The sequence below is a fragment of the Salvelinus alpinus genome, chromosome 12 (assembly GCF_045679555.1).
Source record: "Salvelinus alpinus chromosome 12, SLU_Salpinus.1, whole genome shotgun sequence".
NCBI classification, from domain to species: domain Eukaryota; kingdom Metazoa; phylum Chordata; class Actinopteri; order Salmoniformes; family Salmonidae; genus Salvelinus; species Salvelinus alpinus.
The window spans coordinates 46,544,849-46,565,745 of record NC_092097.1 but is presented as its reverse complement, the minus strand read 5'-3'; the positions used below and the strand labels follow the sequence as shown (position 1 = coordinate 46,565,745).

The window sequence follows — 20,897 nt, the reverse complement described above, 5'->3', positions numbered from 1 at the left end:
GTGTTTGTTTCGTTTTGCCTTCTTCATAAATAAAAGGAGATGGCTTATTTTCCTACTGCTGCGTTTTGGTCCGTCAATCCGCCACACGATCGTGACAGAATTACCCACCATAGGACCAAGCGGCATGGAAGGCGGCAACAGGACCTACCTACACAGGATCTCTGGAGATGGGAGGACGAATTGGAAGGAAAGGGACCTTGGGCTCAACCTGGAGAATATCGCCTCTCTCGTGAGGAGCTGGAGGCAGCGAAAGCCGAGAGGAGGCGATATGAGGAGGCAGCACGGAGAGAAGGCTGGAGACCCGTGAGTACAACCCAAAAATTTCTTGGGGGGGGCCTTAAAGGGAGTGTGGCGAAGTCAGGTAGGAAACCTGCGCCTACTCCCTGTACTTACCGTGGAGAGCGAGAGTACGGGCAGACATCGTGTTACGCAGTAGAGCGCACGGTGTCTCCTGTACGCGTGCATAGCCCGGTTCGGTACATTCCAGCTCCACGTATCGGCCGGGCTAGACTGAGCGTTGAGCCGTATGTCATGAAGCCGGCCCAACGCATCTGGTCACCAGTGCGTCTCCTCGGGCCGGCGTACATGGCACCAGCCTTACGCATGGTGTCCCCGGTTCGCCTACATAGGCCGGTGCGGGTTATTCCACCTCCCCGCACTGGTCAGGCGACGGGGAGCATACAACCAGGTAAGGTTGGGCAGGCTCGGCGCTCAAGGGAGCCAGTACGCCTGCACGGTCCGGTATTTCCGGCGCCACCTCCCCGCCCCAACCCAGTACCACCAGTGCCTCCTCCACGCACTAGCCATATGGTGCGTGTCTCCAGCCCTTTACCACCAGTGCCTAAACCACGCACCAAGCCTCCTGTGTGTCCCCAGAGTCCTGTGCGTCCTGTTGCTGCTCCCCGCACTAGCCCTGAGATGCGTGTCCCCAGCCCGGTGCCACCAGTCCCGGCACCACGCACCAGGCCTACAGTGCGCCTCAGCAGGCAGGAGTCTGCCGTCTGCCGAGCGATGACTGAACTGCCCATCTGCCAAGCGCCATCTGAGCCATCCGTCTCCCCAGCGCCATCTGAGCCATCCGTCTCCCCAGCGCCATCTGAGCCATCCGTCTCCCCAGCGCCATCTGAGCCATCCGTCTCCCCAGCGCCATCTGAGCCATCCGTCTCCCCAGCGCCATCTGAGCCATCCGTCTGCAATGAGCCTGCAAAGCCGCCCGTCTGCCATGAGCCTGCAAAGCCGCCCGTCTGCCATGAGCCTGCAAAGCCGCCCGTCTGCCATGAGCCCACTGAGCCGTCCGCCAGACAGGAGCCGCTAGAGCCGCCAGCCAGACAGGAGCCGCTAGAGCCGTCCGTCAGACAGGATCTGCCAGAGCCGCCAACCAGACAGGATCTGCCAGAGCCGCCAACCAGACAGGATCTGCCAGAGCCGCCAACCAGACAGGATCTGCCAGAGCCGCCAACCAGACAGGATCTGCCAGAGCCGCCAACCAGACAGGATCTGCCAGATCAGTCAGCCAGCCATGAGCAGCCAGATCCGTCAGCTAGCCATGAGCAGCCAGATCCGTCAGCTAGCCATGAGCAGCCAGATCCGTCAGCTAGCCATGAGCAGCCAGATCCGTCAGCTAGCCATGAGCAGCCAGATCCGTCAGCTAGCCATGAGCAGCCAGATCCGTCAGCTAGCCATGAGCAGCCAGATCCGTCAGCTAGCCATGAGCAGCCAGATCCGTCAGCCAGCCATGAGCAGCCAGATCCGTCAGCCAGCCATGAGCAGCCAGATCCGTCAGCCAGCCATGAGCAGCCAGATCCGTCAGCTAGCCATGAGCAGCCAGATCCGTCAGCTAGCCATGAGCAGCCAGATCCGTCAGCTAGCCATGAGCAGCCAGATCCGTCAGCTAGCCATGAGCAGCCAGATCCGTCAGCTAGCCATGAGCAGCCAGATCCGTCAGCCAGCCATGAGCAGCCAGATCCGTCAGCCAGCCATGAGCAGCCAGATCCGTTAGCCAGCCATGTGCAGCCAGATCCGTTAGCCAGCCATGAGCAGCCAGATCTGTCAGCCAGCCATGGGCCGTCCCTCAGTCCGGAGCTGCAGTCCCTCAGTCCGGAGCTGCAGTCCCTCAGTCCGGAGCTGCAGTCCCTCAGTCCGGAGCTGCCATTCCTCAGTCCGGAGCTGCCCCTTACCCTGGAGCTGCCCCTTACCCTGGTGCTGCCCCTTACCCTGGTGCTGCCCCTTACCCTGGTGCTGCCCCTTACCCTGGTGCTGCCCCTTACCCTGGTACTGCCCCTTATCCTGGTACTGCCCCTGACCCTGGTACTGCCCCTTACCCTGGTACTGGTCCTTAGTCCGGAGCTGTCCCTTAGTCCGGAACTCCCCCTTTATGCAATGGGGTTAATGTGGAGGGGGGTCGTTTGGAGGAAGCCTAGGAGGTGGTGTACTGTGGTGACGTGGGGACTACGACCAGAGCCGGAGCCGCCACCGTGGAGGGGAGCCCACCCAGACCCTCCCCTAGACTGTGTATGGTGCGCCCGGAGTTCGCGCCTCAAGGGGGGGGTTATGTCACGCCCTGGCCTTATTATTCTTTGTTTTCTTTATTATTTTAGTTAGGTCAGGGTGTGACATGGGGTATGTTTATGTTTTGTTGGTTTTGGGTGTTTATTTGGTCAAGGGGTTATGGGGTGTAGTAGATGGTTTTGTGTTGAGTGTAGATGTCTAGTGTTGTCTATGTTGGTTAGTTATCTAGGAGAGTCTATGGTTACCTGAATGAGTTCCCAATTAGAGACAGCTGATTTCGGTTGTCTCTGATTGGGAGCCTTATTTAGGGTAGCCATAGGCTCTCATTGGTTGTGGGTAATTGTCTATGTTAACGTTTGTAGCCTGTGTGTGCACATCGTTTATTTAGCTTCACGATCGTTTATTGTTTTGATTAGTTCGTAAGTGTGTTTGTTTCGTTTTGCCTTCTTCATAAATAAAAGGAGATGGCTTATTTTCCTACTGCTGCGTTTTGGTCCGTCAATCCGCCACACGATCGTGACAGATACACTGCCGATTTTGCAGGTTTTCCTACTTACAAAGCATGTAGAGGTCTGTAATTTTTATCATAGGTACACTTCAACTGTGAGAGACGGAATTTAAAACAAAAATCCAGAAAATCACATTGTATGATTTTTAAGTAATTAATTCGCATTTTATTGCATGACATAAGTATTTGATCACCTACCAACCAGTAAGAATTCCGGCTCTCACAGACCTGTTAGTTTTTCTTTAAGAAGCCCTCCTGTTCTCCACTCATTACCTGTATTAACTGCACCTGTTTGAACTCGTTACCTGTATAAAAGACACCTGTCCACCCACTCAATCAAACAGACTCCAACCTCTCCACAATGGCCAAGACCAGAGAGCTGTGTAAGGACATCAGGGATAAAATTGTAGACCTGCACAAGGCTGGGATGGGCTACAGGACAATAGGTAAGCAGCTTGGTGAGAAGGCAACAACTGTTGGCGCAATTATTAGAAAATGGAAGAAGTTCAAAATGACGGTCAATCACCCTCGGTCTGGGGCTCCATGCAAGATCTCACCTCGTGGGGCATCAATGATCATGAGGAAGGTGAGGGATCAGCCCAGAACTACACGGCAGGACCTGGTTAATGACCTGAAGAGAGCTGGGACCACAGTCTCAAAGAAAACCATTAGTAACACTCTACGCCGTCATGGATTAAAATCCTGCAGCGCACGCAAGGTCCCCCTGCTCAAGCCAGCGCATGTCCAGGCCCGTCTGAAGTTTGCCAATGACCATCTGGATGATCCAGAGGAGGAATTGGAGAAGGTCATGTGGTCTGATGAGACAAAAATAGAGCTTTTTGGTCTAAACTCCACTCGCCGTGTTTGGAGGAAGAAGAAGGATTAGTACAACCCCAAGAACACCATCCTAACCGTGAAGCTTGGAGGTGGAAACATCATTCTTTGGGGATGCTTTTCTGCAAAGGGGACAGGATGACTGCACCGTATTGAGGGGAGGATGGATGGGGCCATGCATCGCGAGATCTTGGCCAACAACCTCCTTCCCTCAGTAAGAGCATTGAAGATAGGTCGTGGCTGGGTCTTCCAGCATGACAACGACCCGAAACACACAGCCAGGGCAACTAAGGAGTGGCTCCGTAAGAAGCATCTCAAGGTCCTGGAGTGGCCTAGCCAGTCTCCAGACCTGAACCCAATAGAAAATCTTTGGAGGGAGCTGAAAGTCCGTATTGCCCAGCGACAGCCCCGAAACCTGAAGGATCTGGAGAAGGTCTGTATGGAGGAGTGGGCCAAAATCCCTGCTGCAGTGTGTGCAAACCTGGTCAAGAACTACAGGAAACGTATGATCTCTGTAATTGCAAACAAAGGTTTCTGTACCAAATATTAAGTTCTGCTTTTCTGATGTATCAAATACTTATGTCATGCAATAAAATGCTAATTAATTACTTAAAAATCATACAATGTGATTTTCTGGATTTTTGTTTTAGATTCCGTCTCTCACAGTTGAAGTGTACCTGTGATAAAAAATTACAGACCTCTACATGCTTTGTAAGTAGGAAAACCTGCAAAATCGGCAGTGTATCAAATACTTGTTCTCCCCACTGTATATAAATTATTAATTTTACCTTTATTTAACTAGGCAAGTCAGTTAACAACAAATTCTTATTTACAATGACAGCCTAGGAACACTGCCTTGTTCAGGGACAGAACGACAGATTTTTACCTTGTCAGCTCGGGAATTTGATCTAGCAATCTTTCGGTTACTGGCCCAACGCTCTAACCACTAGGCTACCTGCCGCCCCACAATTGTCAATTTGTTGAGGTAATCTGAAGAGATTTCACCCCATGCTTCCTGAAGCACCTCTCACAAATTGGATCGGCTTGATGGGCACTTCTTACGTACCATACGGTCAAGCTGCTCCCACAACAGCTCAATAGGGTTGAGATCCGGTGACTGTGCTGGCCACTCTATTATAGACAGAATACCAGCTGACTGCTTCTTCGCTAAATTGTTTGGAGCTGTGCTCTGGGTCATTGTCCTGTTGTAAGAGGAAATTGGCTCCAATTAAGCGCCATCCACAGGGTATGGCATGTCGTTGCAAAATGGAGTGATAGCCTTCCTTCTTCAAGATCCCTTTAACCCTGTACAAATCTCCCAGTTTACCATCACCAAAGCACCCTCAGACCATTACATTGCCTCCACCATGCTTGACAGATGGCATCAAGCACTCCTCCAGCATCTTTTCATTTTTTCTGCGTCTCACGACCGTTCTTCTTTGTGATCCAAACACCTCTAACTTAGATTAGTCTGTCCATAACACTTTTTTCCATTCTTCCTCTGTCCAGTGTCTGTGTTCTTTTTCCCATCTTAATCTTTTCTTTTTATTGGCCAGTCTGAGATATGGCTTTTTCTTTGCAACTCTGCCTAGATGGCCAGCATCCCGGAGTCGCCTCTTCACTGTTGACGTTGAGACTGGTGTTTTGTGGGTACTAATTAATGAAGCTGCCAGTTGAGGCATCTGTTTCTCAAACTAGACACTCTAATGTACTTGTCCTCTTGCTCAGTTGTGCACTGGGGCCTCTCACTCGTTTTTCTATTCTGGTTAGAGACAGTTTGCGCTGTTCTGTGACGGGAGTAGTACACACCGTTGTATGAGATCTTTAGTTTCTTGGCAATTTCTCACATGGAATAGTCTTCATTTCTCAGAACAAGAATAGATTGACGAGTTTCAGAAGAAAGTTCTTTGTTTCTGGCCATTTTGAGCCTGTAATCGAACCCACAAATGCTGATGCTCCAGATACTCAACTAGTCTAAAGAAGGCCAGTTTTGTTGCTTCTTTAATCAGAACAACAGTTTTCAGTTGGGCTAACATAATTACAAAATAGTTTTCTAATGAACAATTAGACTTTTAAAATTATAAACTTGGAACACAGGGGTGATGGATGCTGATAATGGGCCTCTGTACACCTATGTAGATATTCCATAAAAAATCTGCCGTTTCCAGTTACATAGTTATTTACAACATTAACAAGGTCTACACTGTATTTCTGATCAATTTGATGTTATTTTAATGGACAATTTTTTTGCTTTTCTTTCAAAAACAAGGACATTTCTAAGTGACCCCACACTTTTGAACGGTAGTGTATATATATATATAATTTATTTTACCTTTATTTAACTAGGCAAGTCAGTTAAGAACAAATTCTTATTTCCAATGACAGCCTAGGAACAGTGGGTTAGCTGCCTTTTTCAGGGGCAGAACGACAGATTTGACCTTGTCAGCTCAGGGATATATACTGTATATATACAGTTTATATATATACCATATATATATATATACGTTTGAATGGTAACTTCCTTCGCATTCATTACTACGAGGCCAACTGTGCATGCAACTCTTGATAGTCTACCTTTCTTTACATATATATATATATAGAAAGGTAGACTATCAAGAGTTGCATGCACAGTTGGCCTCGTAGTAATGAATGTGAAGGGCTAATAATAGTAGTAGTAATACTATTAGTAACTATTACTAATAGTAATATAAGTTACCATTCAAACATAGTAGACCACTAAATGTTTGTTTATTTTAAAGATTTGAATAGATTAGTACTTTGGATGTCTTGTTTCTCCTTTGAAAAATTCGAATTTTGTTTAAACTTTCTGTAGAATTATTTGGCCAGAAATGAGCTTATAGTGGCACCTAGTGGTCCTCAATAACACAATCCCCGGTAATTAATAAAAACATTTAAAAAATACTGTACTTCATTTTGCTTTCAGAAAATACGCATGACAATGATAATAACATGAATGTAACGAGTATAAATTAAGGCTATTAGGGGCTTTTGAATATGGTTTTGCCCGATCCATTCCACAGTTCACTCCTCTTGGGCCACGGTTCACCATAGACTGTGGAGTGGCTTCCGGGTCTCCTTCCATAATTGTGTGAAGGGCGGGCCTTTTATGCAGTACTGCTACAGGGATACAAAGATGGAAATACAGGGGCTTTCTCATGCCCAAAACATTCACTGTCAACATGGCGCCCCACAAAGAACAGGTTCGTATCCCCTTAGGACAACGACAGGGGCACGTTCTCTCTCCATTTCGAACGAAAATGAAGCACAGGAGGATTCGGAATCGCATGAACTTCAAAGTGACAACAACAATAGGACAAGAACATCTACATTTCGCCTACTGGCAGAAAATGGCAGCGTTCTTTGCCTGCCCGTCTGCAAGCAAAAGGGTAAAAACAATAGCCCACTTCAAACCCAAACAGCGAATGTGGGGCTTCGTAACATGAATACTTTGAAAGCGAGGGAACTGCTCCGTAACATGAATACCTTGAAAGCGTGGGAACTGAACGCAAAACTACCTCCACACGATTTTTTTAGGACTGGTTACAAATACGAAATTGAAAGTGGGGACAAGTTATTGCAAATGGCGTTGCCTTTCTTTGCAGGAGAAGAGGAACAATATCAGCAACAGCAGCTACAACCTCCGGTTTTACGGCAGCAACATGAAGACGGCGCTTCCCTGTTGCAGTCATTGTCGAGCGAGAGCACCACTAACGCTAATAAAAACACAGAGGAATATTATGTGGTTTTCAACATTGTCCAAGATGATGGTAATGGGGCAGATAAAGACAGACTGGGAAATCCATATAAAGATGGGGATACGTTAAACGGTAATATGAAGCTTGAACATTCCAAGATCAATCAATGTAATTCGATGGAGTTTCAAACCACCAGTACTCTTATTGAATCAGATGACAACTTGAACAATTTAGCAGCAGAGGCCTTGAAACGAACTGTTCATTTGTGTAGTTTGTTAAATTCAAGTTCAAATAGTGAGGGTGAGGCAACTGTAACGAATGAGAAACCGTCTGTGTGTTATGAAACGGGGAATGAAAAAAATGATGCTTTGACAAACGAATATGTCGAGAACCTATGTGGCCACCAAGTTTGCATTGAAAACATTGACAGCAACACGCCTGACCAATTATCATCTCAGATCGAAGCTCAAGATAGCATTGCCTTGATTTCAGAAAACACCGATATTGTGGAAATGAGCGACGCTATAGACTTATTTTACGACACTGGTAGGAGCCTGTCAGCCAATGCAGATCCCACCGAGTCCTTCTCTGGAACCATCATGATTAACAACCAAAGCATCATAGTAACCATAGAAAACGGGATACTGACTCTAGCTGCACCTCCAGATGGTTACACCCACAAAGATGACGGAATATTTGGCTTGAAGGAACACCTTGGAATGAAAGACCACGAGGACATAGTGCTTCTCAACTATGATAGCGGGACCAAATCCATTGGGAAAATAAGCAACATGGCAGGTATTCGGGCAGGTCTCCACGAACAGTCTCGGCTGGATTTGACTGTGAGTGACTCGGAACTGGCTCTGGCTGACAACTGTTCACTGTCAGAGTTGGGTCTCTCCCTGGAAACGTGCCCAGTCATCAAGCAGGAGAGCCGGAATCTGTGTGCCATAAGCGAAGGTGACTTGGTTTCCCAGCGCCCAGAGGGTTCTTCGGTCGACAATGACGGCTTCCAGCCTGTCAGCATCATCGGCGCTTTGGGACTCTCCAAGAAAGGTGCCTTGGTCACGATGTACTGCTGTCCCCAGCCCGGCTGCCCCAGCACCTTCGACACGCGCCAAAAGCTCAAGATGCACCTTCTTAACCACACTGAGGACCAGAGGCCCTTTAAGTGCACTTTTGAGGGCTGTGGCTGGGCCTTCACCACCTCTTACAAGCTCAAACGCCACCTGCAGTCCCACGACAAGGTGCGGCCTCACAAGTGCGAGTGGGAGGGATGCGGCCGCTGTTTCACCACGGTCTACAACCTGAAGGCGCACGTGAAGCAGCACGACCAGGAGAACACCTTTGTGTGCGAGATCTGCAGCGAGCGCTTCCGCAGCGCTACGCGGCTGACCAATCACCAGCGGGCCCATTTTGAACCCGAGAGGCCGCACAAGTGCGAGTTTCCAGGTGAGGCAAATTACTTTTTAGTGTGGTTGAATTTGACTCATGTTTGTGTTCAAGGAAATACCACTCAAACTATTTTGGTGTTTGTTTCAATAGTCCACTCACTGTTGATACAGTCCTAAAATGTTTTGCATGTCAGCGGTCAAGTTTTCAAGATATAGGATCGGAGGGGTGAGCCCCGAATGGGAAAAATTGGCATCCAACTCGGAATTCCATGTTGGGAAGGTGGGCATCTTTCTAGAGTCCCGCCTTTCTGACCTGATCACTGACATTGTGATTTTACCTTGGTGCAAGAGTGTCACTTGCCACATCATCATGATGTGTTTTGCATTATCATGATGTGTTAAGTGACACTATTGCTGTGTTCAAAACAACCTGGAAATGGTTGATTTCAGTGTGTTCAAGACAAATGGGAACTTTGGGAGGGGGACGGGGACTAGCTCCGATTGGGGAAAAATAGTTTTGAACGGTCACCCAAGTCGGAAACACATCTTTCTAGAGCTCTGACCTGAAGATCACTGAAGTCATGATTTATTTTTTTATTTTTTTTCTGAGTACCCAGTTGTCTTGAAAGCACTATTTGCTTCTTGAAAATCCATTATCCCAACTACTTACATTACCAGTCAAAAGTTTGGACACACCTACTCATTCAAGGGTTTTTCTTTATTTTTACTGTTTTCTACATTGTAGAATAATAGTGAAGACATCAAAACTATGAAATAACACACATGGACTCATGTAGTAACCAAAAGTGTTAAACAAATTAAAATGTTATTTTTGAGATTCTTCGAAGTTGCCACCCTTTGCCTTGACGGCTTTGCACACTCTTGGCATTCTCTCAACCAGCTTCATGAGGTAGTCACCTGGAATGCATTTCAATTAACAGGCGCTACTTGTTAAGTTATTTCCTCAATGCGTTTGAGCCAATCAATTGTGTTGTGACAAGGTAGGGGTTATTTGGTAAAAGTCCAAGTCCCTATTATGGCAAGAACAGGTCAAATAAGCAAAGAGAAACGACAGTCCATCATTACTTTAAGACATGAAGGTCATTCAATGTGGACAATTTCAAGAACTTTGTAAGTTTCTTCAAGTGCAGTCGCAAAAACCATCAAGCGCTATGATGGAACTGGCTCTATTAGGACCGACACAGGAAAGGAAGAGCCAGAGTTACATTTGTTGCAGAGGATTAGTTCATTAGAGTTAACATTACCTCAGATTGCAGCCCATATAAATGCTTCAGAGTTCAAGTAACAGACACATCTCAACATCAACTGTTCAGAGGAGACTGTGAATCAGGCCTTCATGGTCGAATTGCTGCAAAGAAACTACTACTAAAGGGCACCAATAAGAAGAAGAGACTTGCTTGGGCCAAGAAACTCGAGCAATGGACATTAGGCTGTTGGACGTCTGTTCTTTGGTCTGATGAGTCCAAATTTGAGATTTGTTGGTTCAATCCGTCATGTCTTTGTGACGCGGAGTTGGTGAACAGATGATCTCAGAATGTGTGATTCCCACCGTGAATCGTGGTGTGGGGGTGCCTTGCTGGTGACACTGTCAGTGATTTATTTGGAATTCAAGGCACACTTAACCAGCATGGCTATCACAGCATTCTGCAGCGTTACGCCATCCCATCTGGTTTGCACTTAGTCCCACTTTCATTTGTTTTTCAACAGGACAATGACCATACACACCTCCAGGCTGTGTAAGGGCTATTTGACCAAGAAGGAGAGTGATGGAGTGCTGCATCAAATGACCTGGCCTCCACAATCACCCAACCTCGACCCAATTGATATGGTTTGGGATGAGTCGGACCGCAAAGTGAAGGAAAAGCAGCCAACAAGTGCTCAGCATATGTGGGAACTCCTGCAAGACTGTGGGGAAAAGCAAAGGGTGGCTACTTCAAAGAACATAAAATATATTTTAATTTGTTGAAAACATTTTTGGTTACTAGACCACTCCATGTGTGTTATTTCATTGTTTTAATGTCTTCACTATTATTCTATAATGTAGAAAATAGTACAAATAAAGAAAAACCCTTGAATGAGTAGGTGTGTCCAAACCTTTGACTGGTACTGTATATGTAAAACTTTTTGGGACTGTATTAAGTGGACTCATCAAAAAATATAAGTGTATATGTGTGTGTATGTATGTACAGTTGGAGTATGTGTGTGTATATATATATATATATATATGTAATGTATGTATGTGTGTATATATACATGTGTGTATGTGGATTTTTACTTTAAGTCATTGACCATGTTTCCTTGCTTAATTCTATCGGAGTAAATGGTTTATATGCATGTGTGTGTTCACTATTCAAATGTATTGTCATCACTTATTTCCTGTGTGTGTGTGTGTGTCTCTTACCTCAGGCTGTGAGAAGAACTTCATCACCTACAGTGCCCTGTTCTCACACAACCGCACACACTTTCGTGAGACGGGCCAGTTCATCTGCGCCTACCCGGGCTGTGACAAGCGCTACGACAAGGCCTGTCGCATCAAGATCCACATGCGCAGCCACACAGGTACTTTATAAGGATGGATTTGTTTATATAACATTTCAAGAGGTCTCCGGGCCATTTACATTGTCTGGAGTAAGGAGGGAACTTGCGTTGTGTGTCGCATCCACCTGAAATGTTCCCATACTACATATACAGTGCATTCGGAAAGTATTCAGACCCATTGACTTTTTCTACATTTTGTTACGTTACAGCCTTATTCTAAAATGGATTAAATAAAATAAACAATCTGCATCAATCTACACACGTTACCCCATAATGACAAAGCAAAAACATTTATTACAAATAATAAACATCGCTTATTTACATAAGCATTCAGACCGTTTGCTAAAAGACTCAATTGAGCTCAAGTGCATCCTGTTTCCATTGATTATCCTTGATGTTTCTACAACTTGATTGGTGTCCGCCTGTGGTAAATTCAATTGATTGGACATGATTTGGAAAGCACACACCTGTCTATATAAGGTCCCACAGTTGTCAGAGCAAAAACTAAGGATTGGGGTTGAAGGAATTGTCCATAGAGCTCCGAGACAGGCTTGTGGCGAGGCACAGATCTGAGGAAGGGTACCAAAACATTTCTGCAGCATTGAAGGTCCCCAAGAACACAGTAGCCTCCATCATTCTTAAATGGAAGAAGTTTGGGACCACCAAGACTCTTCCTTGACCTGGCCACACGGCCAAACTGAGCAATCGGGGAAGAAGGGCCTTGGTCAGGGAGATGACCAAGAACCTGATGGTCACTCTGACAGAGTTCCACTGTGGAGATTGGAGAACCTTCTAGATAGTCAATTATCTCTGCAGCACTCCACCAATCAGGCCTTTAGGGTGGAGTGGCCAGACGGAAGCCACTCCTCAGTGAAAGGCACATGACCGGCCGCTTGGAATTTGCCAAAAGGCACCTGAAGGATTCTGACCATGAAAACAAGATTCTCTCGTCTGATGAAACCAAGATTGAACTCTTTGGCCTGAATGCCAAGTGTCTCGTCTGGAGGAAACCTGGCACCGTCTCTACGGTGAAATATGGTGGCAGCATCATGCTGTGGGGATGTTTTTCAGCTGCATAGACTGGGAGACTAGTCAGGATCGAGGGAAAGATGAGCGGAGCAAAGTACAGAGATCCTTGATGAAAACCTGCTGCAGGGCACTCAGGACCTCAGACTGGCGCGACGGTTCACCTTCCAACAGGACAACGACAAGAATGGGAGAAACTCCATTCAAGAAAGTACTGAGTAAAGTGTCTTAATACTTATGTAAATGTGATATTTCCAGTTTATTTTATTTTTTATAATAGACCGTTTAAAAATCATATATAATTGTTTGTTGGCTGAACACTATACAAGCTGAATGAAAACTGCCACAGATAGATATGATCAAAATGGAGACACAAATTCCTATTATTATGTTTGTTTCACCAGCAGTAGTTTCTCTAGGCTAAGTCTTGCTTTTGGTTTCAGGCGAGAGGCCGTTCGTCTGCGACTCAGAGGCCTGTGGCTGGTCCTTCACCAGCATGTCCAAGTTACTGAGGCACAAAAGGTAACTTGAAGCTTTCCCTCACTCAACTGTCCATCCCTCTGTTTAGGCATTGTGCATTATGACAGTGTGGGTCCTGTGTTTTTAGTTTATGACCTCCCAACTGTCCTCCCAATAATTAATCCTATGTGAAAGTGTTGGATTTATAGTTGAGTCAAGACTCTTGCCTAATTGATAATATACACTGGACAAAAATAAATGCAACGTGCAACAATTTCAAAGAGTTTACTGAGTTAGTTTATATAAGGAAATCAATCAATTGAAATAAATTCATTAGGCACTAATCTATGGATTTCACATGACTGGGCAGGGGTGCATCCATAGGTGGGCCTGAGAGGGCATAGGTCCACCCACTTGGCAGCCAGGCCCACCCACTGGGGAGTCAGGCCCAGCCAACCAGAATTAGTTTTTCCCCACAAAAGGGCTTTATTACAGACAGAAATATTTTATGGGAGAGAAATTAACATGACATTTTCTGGCAACAGCTCTGGTAGACATTCCTGCAGTCAATGTGCCAATTGCACACTCCATCAAAACTTGAGATGTCTGTGGAATTGATTTGTGACACAACTGCACATTTTAAAGTGGCCTTTTATTGTCTCCAGTACAAGGTGCACCTTTTTATTGAACCTTTATTTAACTAGGCAAGTCAGTTAAGAACAAATTCTTATTTACAATGACGGCCTACCAAAAGATGGCCTTCACTACTCAAAAATAGGCTATTCAAGGTCTCGCATCTGAGCCCGACAGATGGATACATACAGAGCATTCGGAAAGTATTCAGACCCCATGACTTTTCCCACATTTTGTTACGTTACAGGGTTTTTTTTCAATCTACACACCATTTTTTATTTTTTTTTAAATTTAACTAGGCAAGTCATTTAAGAACAAATTCTTATTTACAATGACGGCCTACCAAAAGGCAAAAGGCCTCCTGCGGGGATGGGAGGCTGGGATTAAAAATATAACAACAGCATGGTAGCAACACAACATGGTACAAACATTATTGGGCACAGACAACAGCACAAAGGGCAAGAAGGTAGAGACAACAATACATCAAATGAAGCAGCCACAACTGTCAGTAAGAGTGTCCATGATTGATTCTTTGAATTAATACTCCAGTTTGAGTGTTTGTTGCAGCTTGTTCCAGTCGCTAGCTGCAGCGAACTGAAAAGACGAGCGACCCAGGGATGTGTGTGCTTTGGGCACCTTTAACAGAATGTGACTGGCAGAACGTATGTATGTGGAGGATGAGGGCTGCAGTAGATATCTCAGATAGGGGGGAGTGAGGCCTAAGAGAGTTTTATAAATAAGCATCAACCAAGGGATCTCGCGAGGGGTAAACGGAGTAGTATAGAGTGCAGTGATGTGTCCTATAAGGAGCATTGGTGGCAAATCTTATGGCCGAAGGACATTTAGCCGCTCGAGAGCACCCTTACCTGTCAATCTATAAGTTATGTCTCCGTAATATAGCATGGGTTGTTTTGGAGGTGTTCAGAACAAGGTTAAGGTCAGAGAAAGCTTGTTGGACACTAAGAAAGCTTTATTGTAGAGTATTTAACACGAAGTCCAGGGAGTGGCCAGCTGTGTATTAGACTGTATCATTTGCATATAAATGGATGAGAGAGCCTCCTACTGCTTAAGATATGTTGTTGAAGAAAATAAAGAAGTGCGTGGGGCCTAGGATCGAGCCTTTGTACTCCCTTGGTGACAGGCAGTGGCTGAGACAGCAGATGTTCTGACTTTATACACTGCACTCTTTGAGAGAGGTAGTTAGCAAACCAGGCCAAAGACACCTCCGAGACATCAATACTCCTTAGCTGGCCCGCGAGTGGAATGGTCTACCGTATCAAAAGCTTTGGCCAAGTCAATAAAAATAGCAGCACAACATTGCTTAGAATCATGGATTGGCAATGGTGACATCATTGACCTTTAAGGTTGCGGTGACACATCCATAACCTGAGCGGAAACCAGATTGCATACCAGAGAGAAAGCCAGACATCAAGAAAGCCAGTCAGTTGATTTATTGACCCGTTTTTCCAAAACTTTTGATAAACAGTGCAAAATAGAAATTTGCCTATAACAGTTAGGATCAGCTTGATCTCCCCCTTTTAAATAAAGGACAAACTGTGGCTGCCTTCCAAGCAATTGGAACCTCCCCAGAGAGAATTGATGGGTTAAAAAGGTCAGAGATATGCATGGCGATAATAGAGGCAGCAACCTTAAAGAAGAAAAGGTCTCAACCATCTGAACCAGATGTTTTAGGAGATCCTTTAGCACCTCTGACTCAGTGACTGCCTGTAGGGAGAAACTTTGTAGCGGGGCAGGGGGAGAAGAGGGAGGAGCATTAGAGGAATTCGCATTAGAAGGGGTGGAAGATGGGGAAATGTTGGACGGGCAAGGAGGCATGGCAGAGTCAAATAGGAATCCTGGAGTCAAATAGGAATCCTGACTTAAGTGGTTATTAAAGAGGTCAGCCATGTGCTCCTTATCAATAACAAACACATAACACCCAGCCGATAACACCCAGCAACAGTCAACAAAGACTTATTTTAAAGTTTTTAACGCGTAAAACCATCAACTCATATTGTTTGGGGACAGGCTTGGTTCAGACAACCGAGCACTGAATGTGTTCCTTGGTAAAGATTGCCACTCCGCCAACTTTTGGAAAATTTGTCTTGCCGAAAAGGGTTATAACCAGAAAGGTTAACATCAGTGTTCAAAACACTCTTCCTTAACCACATCTCAGTAATGACCAACACATCTGGACTGGAGCTGTGAACCCACACTTTCAGTTGATCCATTTTAGGTAATAAACTTCTAGTGTTAACATGCAGAAAACGCAGGCTTTTACGAGAGCAGAAATCATTGAAGCAGATATCAGAGCACAAATCCGAGTTGGGGCTGGCAACAGAAGATGGGCCAGGGTGTACATGCACATTTCCAGATATAATCAGCAATAATACAATCAGGGCACGGCAGAAGACAGGGAGAGCTCTGCAGTGTTGATTTGTAAAATTTGCATGTGCATTAGATGGCAACAAGATCATAATGTATAGCAATTTCATCAGTGTGCAAAGCTGTCAAGGCAAAGGGTGTATACTTTAGAATCTCAAATAAAAAAATATATTTTGTTTAACACTTTTTTTGGTTACATGATTCTACATGACTCTACATGATGTGTTATTTCATTGTTTTGATGTCTTCATTAGTATTCAACAATGTAGAAAATAGTAAAAATATGGAATGGAATGAGTAGTTGTCTAAACTTTTGTCTGATACAGTATGTATTACAAATAAATTAAACCTTGAATTACATTGCCCCCCCGACTGTTGTTTTCAGGAAGCACGACGACGACAGGCGCTTCACCTGCCCAGAAGAGGGCTGTGGAAAGTCCTTCACCCGGGCAGAGCACCTCAAGGGCCACAGCATCACCCACCTGGGCACCAAGCCCTTTGAGTGCCATGTAGATGGTAGGCATCACTCATTTGTGCCACTGTCACTTTCTTTTTTGTGTCTGGTCATTTTATACATGTAGGGTTAATGGAAACCTTTTTATCTTATTGTAGGCTGCAGTGCCAAGTTCTCAGCGCGGAGCAGTCTGTATATCCACTCAAAGAAACACAAGCAGGATGCGGGCAGCCTGAGGACCAGTTGCCCTGTGGCCAACTGCAGCAAGCACTTCTCCTCCCGCAGTAGCCTGAAGAGCCACATGCTCAAACACCACCACCTCAACCCCGGTACGGAACACACACGCGCACACTTCCTCAAGAAACACATGCTCAAATACCCCCACTTCTTGTGTAATGACTCTCTCCTCCAATCAGACGTGCTGAGCCAGCTGGAGGTCACTCCCACCCTGACCCCCAGCAGCGAACTTGTCAGCGCCTCCACCACCACAGGAACCGGCTCTGGGGGCGACCAGCTGGCCCACCTGGACCTCAGCTCCCTGTTCTCTGCTGTGCCCGGGGGTCCCGTGCCTGTACGCGGCACACGGCCTGTGGGTGCCTTCGCCATGGACCTGTCACTGGTCAGCTCGGGAATCCTCGCCATCGACCCTGCTTCGGTTGGCTCAGCCCTGTGCACGTCCGGGCATGGCGCCACCGTGGCCAAAGCTTCCTTGGAACCGCTTATCCTTGCGGCCGGGGACGACATGGTCGGGGGAGTCCTCCCTACTCGGGGCACCCTCCACCTGGAAGACGTGCAGACGGTTACCCCCGAGGCCCTAGGCTCCCTCACAGTCCTCACCATGCAAGCTGCTAGCTCCTCTGCGGACCACCACATCCTCAGCTCCTCCAGTGCACTGTCCCCCGAGCCCTTTCCCTCAACCCTGGCTGTGCCCCCCGGGCCCGGGCTCCTCTCGTCCCCTTCTAAGGTGGCTGAGGCTGGAGGGAGCAGGGTTGGCAGCAGGCCGAGGCTGGACTGTGTGGAGGTGCTGGGGCAGCACGAGGCAGACAAGGTGCTGACCCAGTTTAAGGGCCATGGCGGCGGCAGCACTTTCAGCCCGCAGAAGGACTCCGTGCTCAGCCACATCTCAGCCTACTCCTTCCTGGTGAGTGGCTTACTAAACGAACGCTCTGGTGAGTGGCTTACCAAACGAACACTCTGATTACAAGTTGCCCTTCAAAGCACTGATGAGTGGTCTATTCACAGAATTAAATAGAACAGTATCATATTTAACCTCTAGCGATCTGTTTTTGGAATGTGCAGACTCAGTGTACTCTTATTTGAAGTTTTTCTTTATAACCACAGATCTAGGGTCAGATCTCCCTACCCCCAAACCCATTTGACATCGATCCATTTGAGGTCTGACGTCCGTTGAGACGCGATGTTGTTTTGTGAGTCACTGCATATTTTTTTTATGCGTCTGTCTTGTAGGAGAGTAGTGGTTCAGCTCGGACCGACTACAGAGCCATCCAGCTGGCCAAGAAGAGGAAACAGAGCGGCCCCCCCTGCTCAGGTACATTATAACACACACTCAACTCCGTCATGGGTCTAGTGTCGAACAGGAACAATTTATTTGTTGGTTGCATATTGGGCTCCCGAGTGGCGTAGAGGTTTAAGGCACTGCATCTCAGCGCAAGAGGCATCACTACAGTCCCTGGTTCGAATCCAGGCTGTAACACATTCGGTCATGATTGGGAGTCCCATGGAGTGGCGCACAATTGGCCCAGCGTCGTCCGGGTTTGGCTGGGGTAGGCCGTTATTGTAAATAAGAATTGTTCTAAACTGACTTGCCTAGTTAAATAAAAAATAAATTAAAGCAACATCCAAGCTAGCATTTGTTTTGTAGCAGTGCTTGTGGAAACTGATTGAACCTGCATTCAAAAGCTGTTTTTGTTTCATTGTCTTCACAGCAAGCTCAGGATTGTGCCAGAGGAAGAGTAAAGGCGGGAAGGCCAGCAGTGCCTCAGTGCCAATGGTTCCCACAAGCACCCGTTTTGTTGAAGGTTCTGCAGCAGCCAATGGGGGACTGACTATCTGTGACCCTGTCACAGGGGCCCAGTATGTTCAGATACAACTCCTGCAGGTGAGAAGGTTCTCTAACAGCAACATTTAGAATGCTGTTAATTACTTTTTCAGCATTTCTTTCTATAAAGCACAGAGCAGAATGCCAAGGTGAAGGCATGTATTACAGGCCAAAATAAGTTTGTGCGTGTGTCCGCTGGCAGGGGCCACCTGGCTATATGGAGGTTTTTTAGTATCCATGCATCTGACCTTTTGAATGTAATGTGATTTATGGATTCATATAAAGTATTTGTCTGTGTCAGGATGACCCGGCCAGTGAAGGGGACCTAGCCTTCCAGCTGAGCTCCCAGCCTTCCAGCTCCCATTCCCAGCTGACCGTGGACCTGCCAGTCAACATCCTACAGGTGAGTACTCCCCATGAAATCATAAAGGGTCATTTCTTAGCACCGTTTCTTATACAGATGTATAAAATCAACATTTGAACATATCTAGACACTGGTATGTTGCTGGACATCATTAATGTGAGGTCTTAAAGTGGTGGAGAGTCTCTTTTTAACTGGACAAAACAATGTGTCCTCCATAGGTCGTCACATATGTAGTGAGCTGCCAGTTTAATTGAGAACCACTGCAATCCTGAAATGGAGATGTTTTAAAAATAAAGATGGAAGGGATTTAAGCTAAGCTTTTTAGTTAGGTCTGTATTTGAATGTAAGTAATTGAGGTGTGTTTGCCTGTACTATAATTGGGGTGTATTTGCCTGTACTGTAATTGAAGTAGAACTAAATGAGTCATTTCTGTCTGCCTTTCCTCAGGAACCTCCTGCTATGACGGAGGAAGACAATGGCTCGGACAACTCCCAGTTTACAGGAAGCACCATCAACCTGCAGGACCTGGAGTGAGAGGGAGGGGGTATGAGAAAGTTGTGTACATCTGGGGTGTGGATGAAGTGGAACCCAGAACCAAATGCACCTTGGGAAGAGTTGAATGATAAATTAAATGAACATTTACATTTTGGGACTTTTTTTCTTCTCACTTTTTACTGTTTCCGAAATCTTGTTTGTACCACAATCATGATTGCGAGAAAGACACGCTGTCTGTCTTTTTAAAGAGAGACTGTCGTTTTGCACATCCAGTAGGTCCTTCGTCTCTTGTCAAACTGTGACGTCTTGTCAGTCTCAGCTACGTTGCCATGTTGCCAGACACTCATACACTGTGCTGTTGTCAGAGCTTCTGTCTAATAATGCCTTACAGACATGATGTACTATACTCATCCATTTAGCAGACACTTTCTGTTTGTTAGACTTATGTAGTTGTTTGTTAGACTTTTATGTAGTTTTAACTTTTTGGTGGTGGGTAGGGTCAGATATATTTTTCTACAGCTGTCATATGAGCTACGTAGGAATGAGACGTTCAAAATGTTGCCGGTCCACTTGTTTATAATATCTGTAATGCTTATCTATGTGTGACGACTTCCATCTAGTTATTTATTAGCCTTGTTTTACAAAATGTCTGAATCCAATCGCCAGGAGATTAAATAAAAGATTGAAGCACAATTCTACATTTATTTTGTACAATAAGCCTAGTTTTGTGTTATGGACTTGGCTAAACATGGACTTCATGAGCACAGGTTCGTGCCGTGGGGGAGATCTTCGTGGGCTATACTCGGCCTTGTCTCAGGATAGTAAGTTGGTGGTTGAAGTTATCCCACTCGTGGTGTGGGGGCTGTGCTTTGGCAAAGTGGGTGGGGTTATATCCTGCCTGTTTGGCCCTGTGCAAGGGTATCGTCGGACGGGGCCACAGTGTCTCTCGACCCCTCCACTCAGCCTCCGGTATTTATGCTGCAATAGCTTGGGTCAGTCTGTTATCTTATCTGGTGTCCTGTGTGAATTTAAGTATGCTCTCTCTAATTCTCTTTCTCTTGGAGGACCTGAGCCCTAGGACCATGCCTCAGGACTACCTGGCCTGATGACTCCTTGCTGTCCCCAGTCCACCTGGTCGTGCTGCTGCTCCAGTTTCAACTGTTCTGCCTGCGGCTATGGAACCCTGACCTGTTCACTGGACGTGCTACCTTGTCCCAGACCTGCTGTTTTCAACTTTCTAGAGACAGCAGGTGCGGTGGAGATACTCTGAATGATCGGCTATGAAAAGCCAACTGACATTTACTCCTGAGATGCTGACCTGTTGCACCCTCTATAACCGTTGTGATTATTATTTGACCCTGCTGGTCATCTATGAACATTTGAACATCTTGGCCATGTTCTGTTATAATCTCCACACGGCACAGCCAGAAGAGGACTGGCCACCCCTCATAGCCTGGTTCCTCTCTAGGTTTCTTCCTAGGTTCTGGCCTTTCTAGGAAGTTT

General features: G+C 46.2%; 1 protein-coding gene across 2 annotated transcripts; it reads left to right on the top strand.

Annotated features, from left to right (window-relative positions):
- Positions 1–6,942: 6,942 nt before the first annotated feature.
- LOC139536249 (zinc finger protein ZXDC-like) lies at positions 6,943–20,087 on the top strand. Of its 2 annotated transcripts, XM_071336608.1 has the most exons (10): positions 6,950–9,018; positions 11,388–11,540; positions 12,989–13,067; positions 16,408–16,538; positions 16,635–16,805; positions 16,893–17,617; positions 17,944–18,025; positions 18,423–18,595; positions 18,837–18,938; positions 19,347–20,087. In XM_071336608.1, the coding sequence occupies exons 1-10, from the start codon at positions 6,978–6,980 to the stop codon at positions 19,431–19,433; spliced, it is 3,744 nt and encodes a 1,247-aa protein (XP_071192709.1). In that variant the 5' UTR covers positions 6,950–6,977; the 3' UTR covers positions 19,434–20,087. The 2 variants fall into 2 exon arrangements, 1 of the variants encoding a protein (XP_071192709.1); XR_011667281.1 differs by lacking the exons at positions 18,837–18,938; positions 19,347–20,087 and having other exon boundaries at positions 6,943–9,018; positions 16,893–17,645; positions 18,423–18,489.
- The last annotated feature ends 810 nt before the right edge of the window (positions 20,088–20,897 follow it).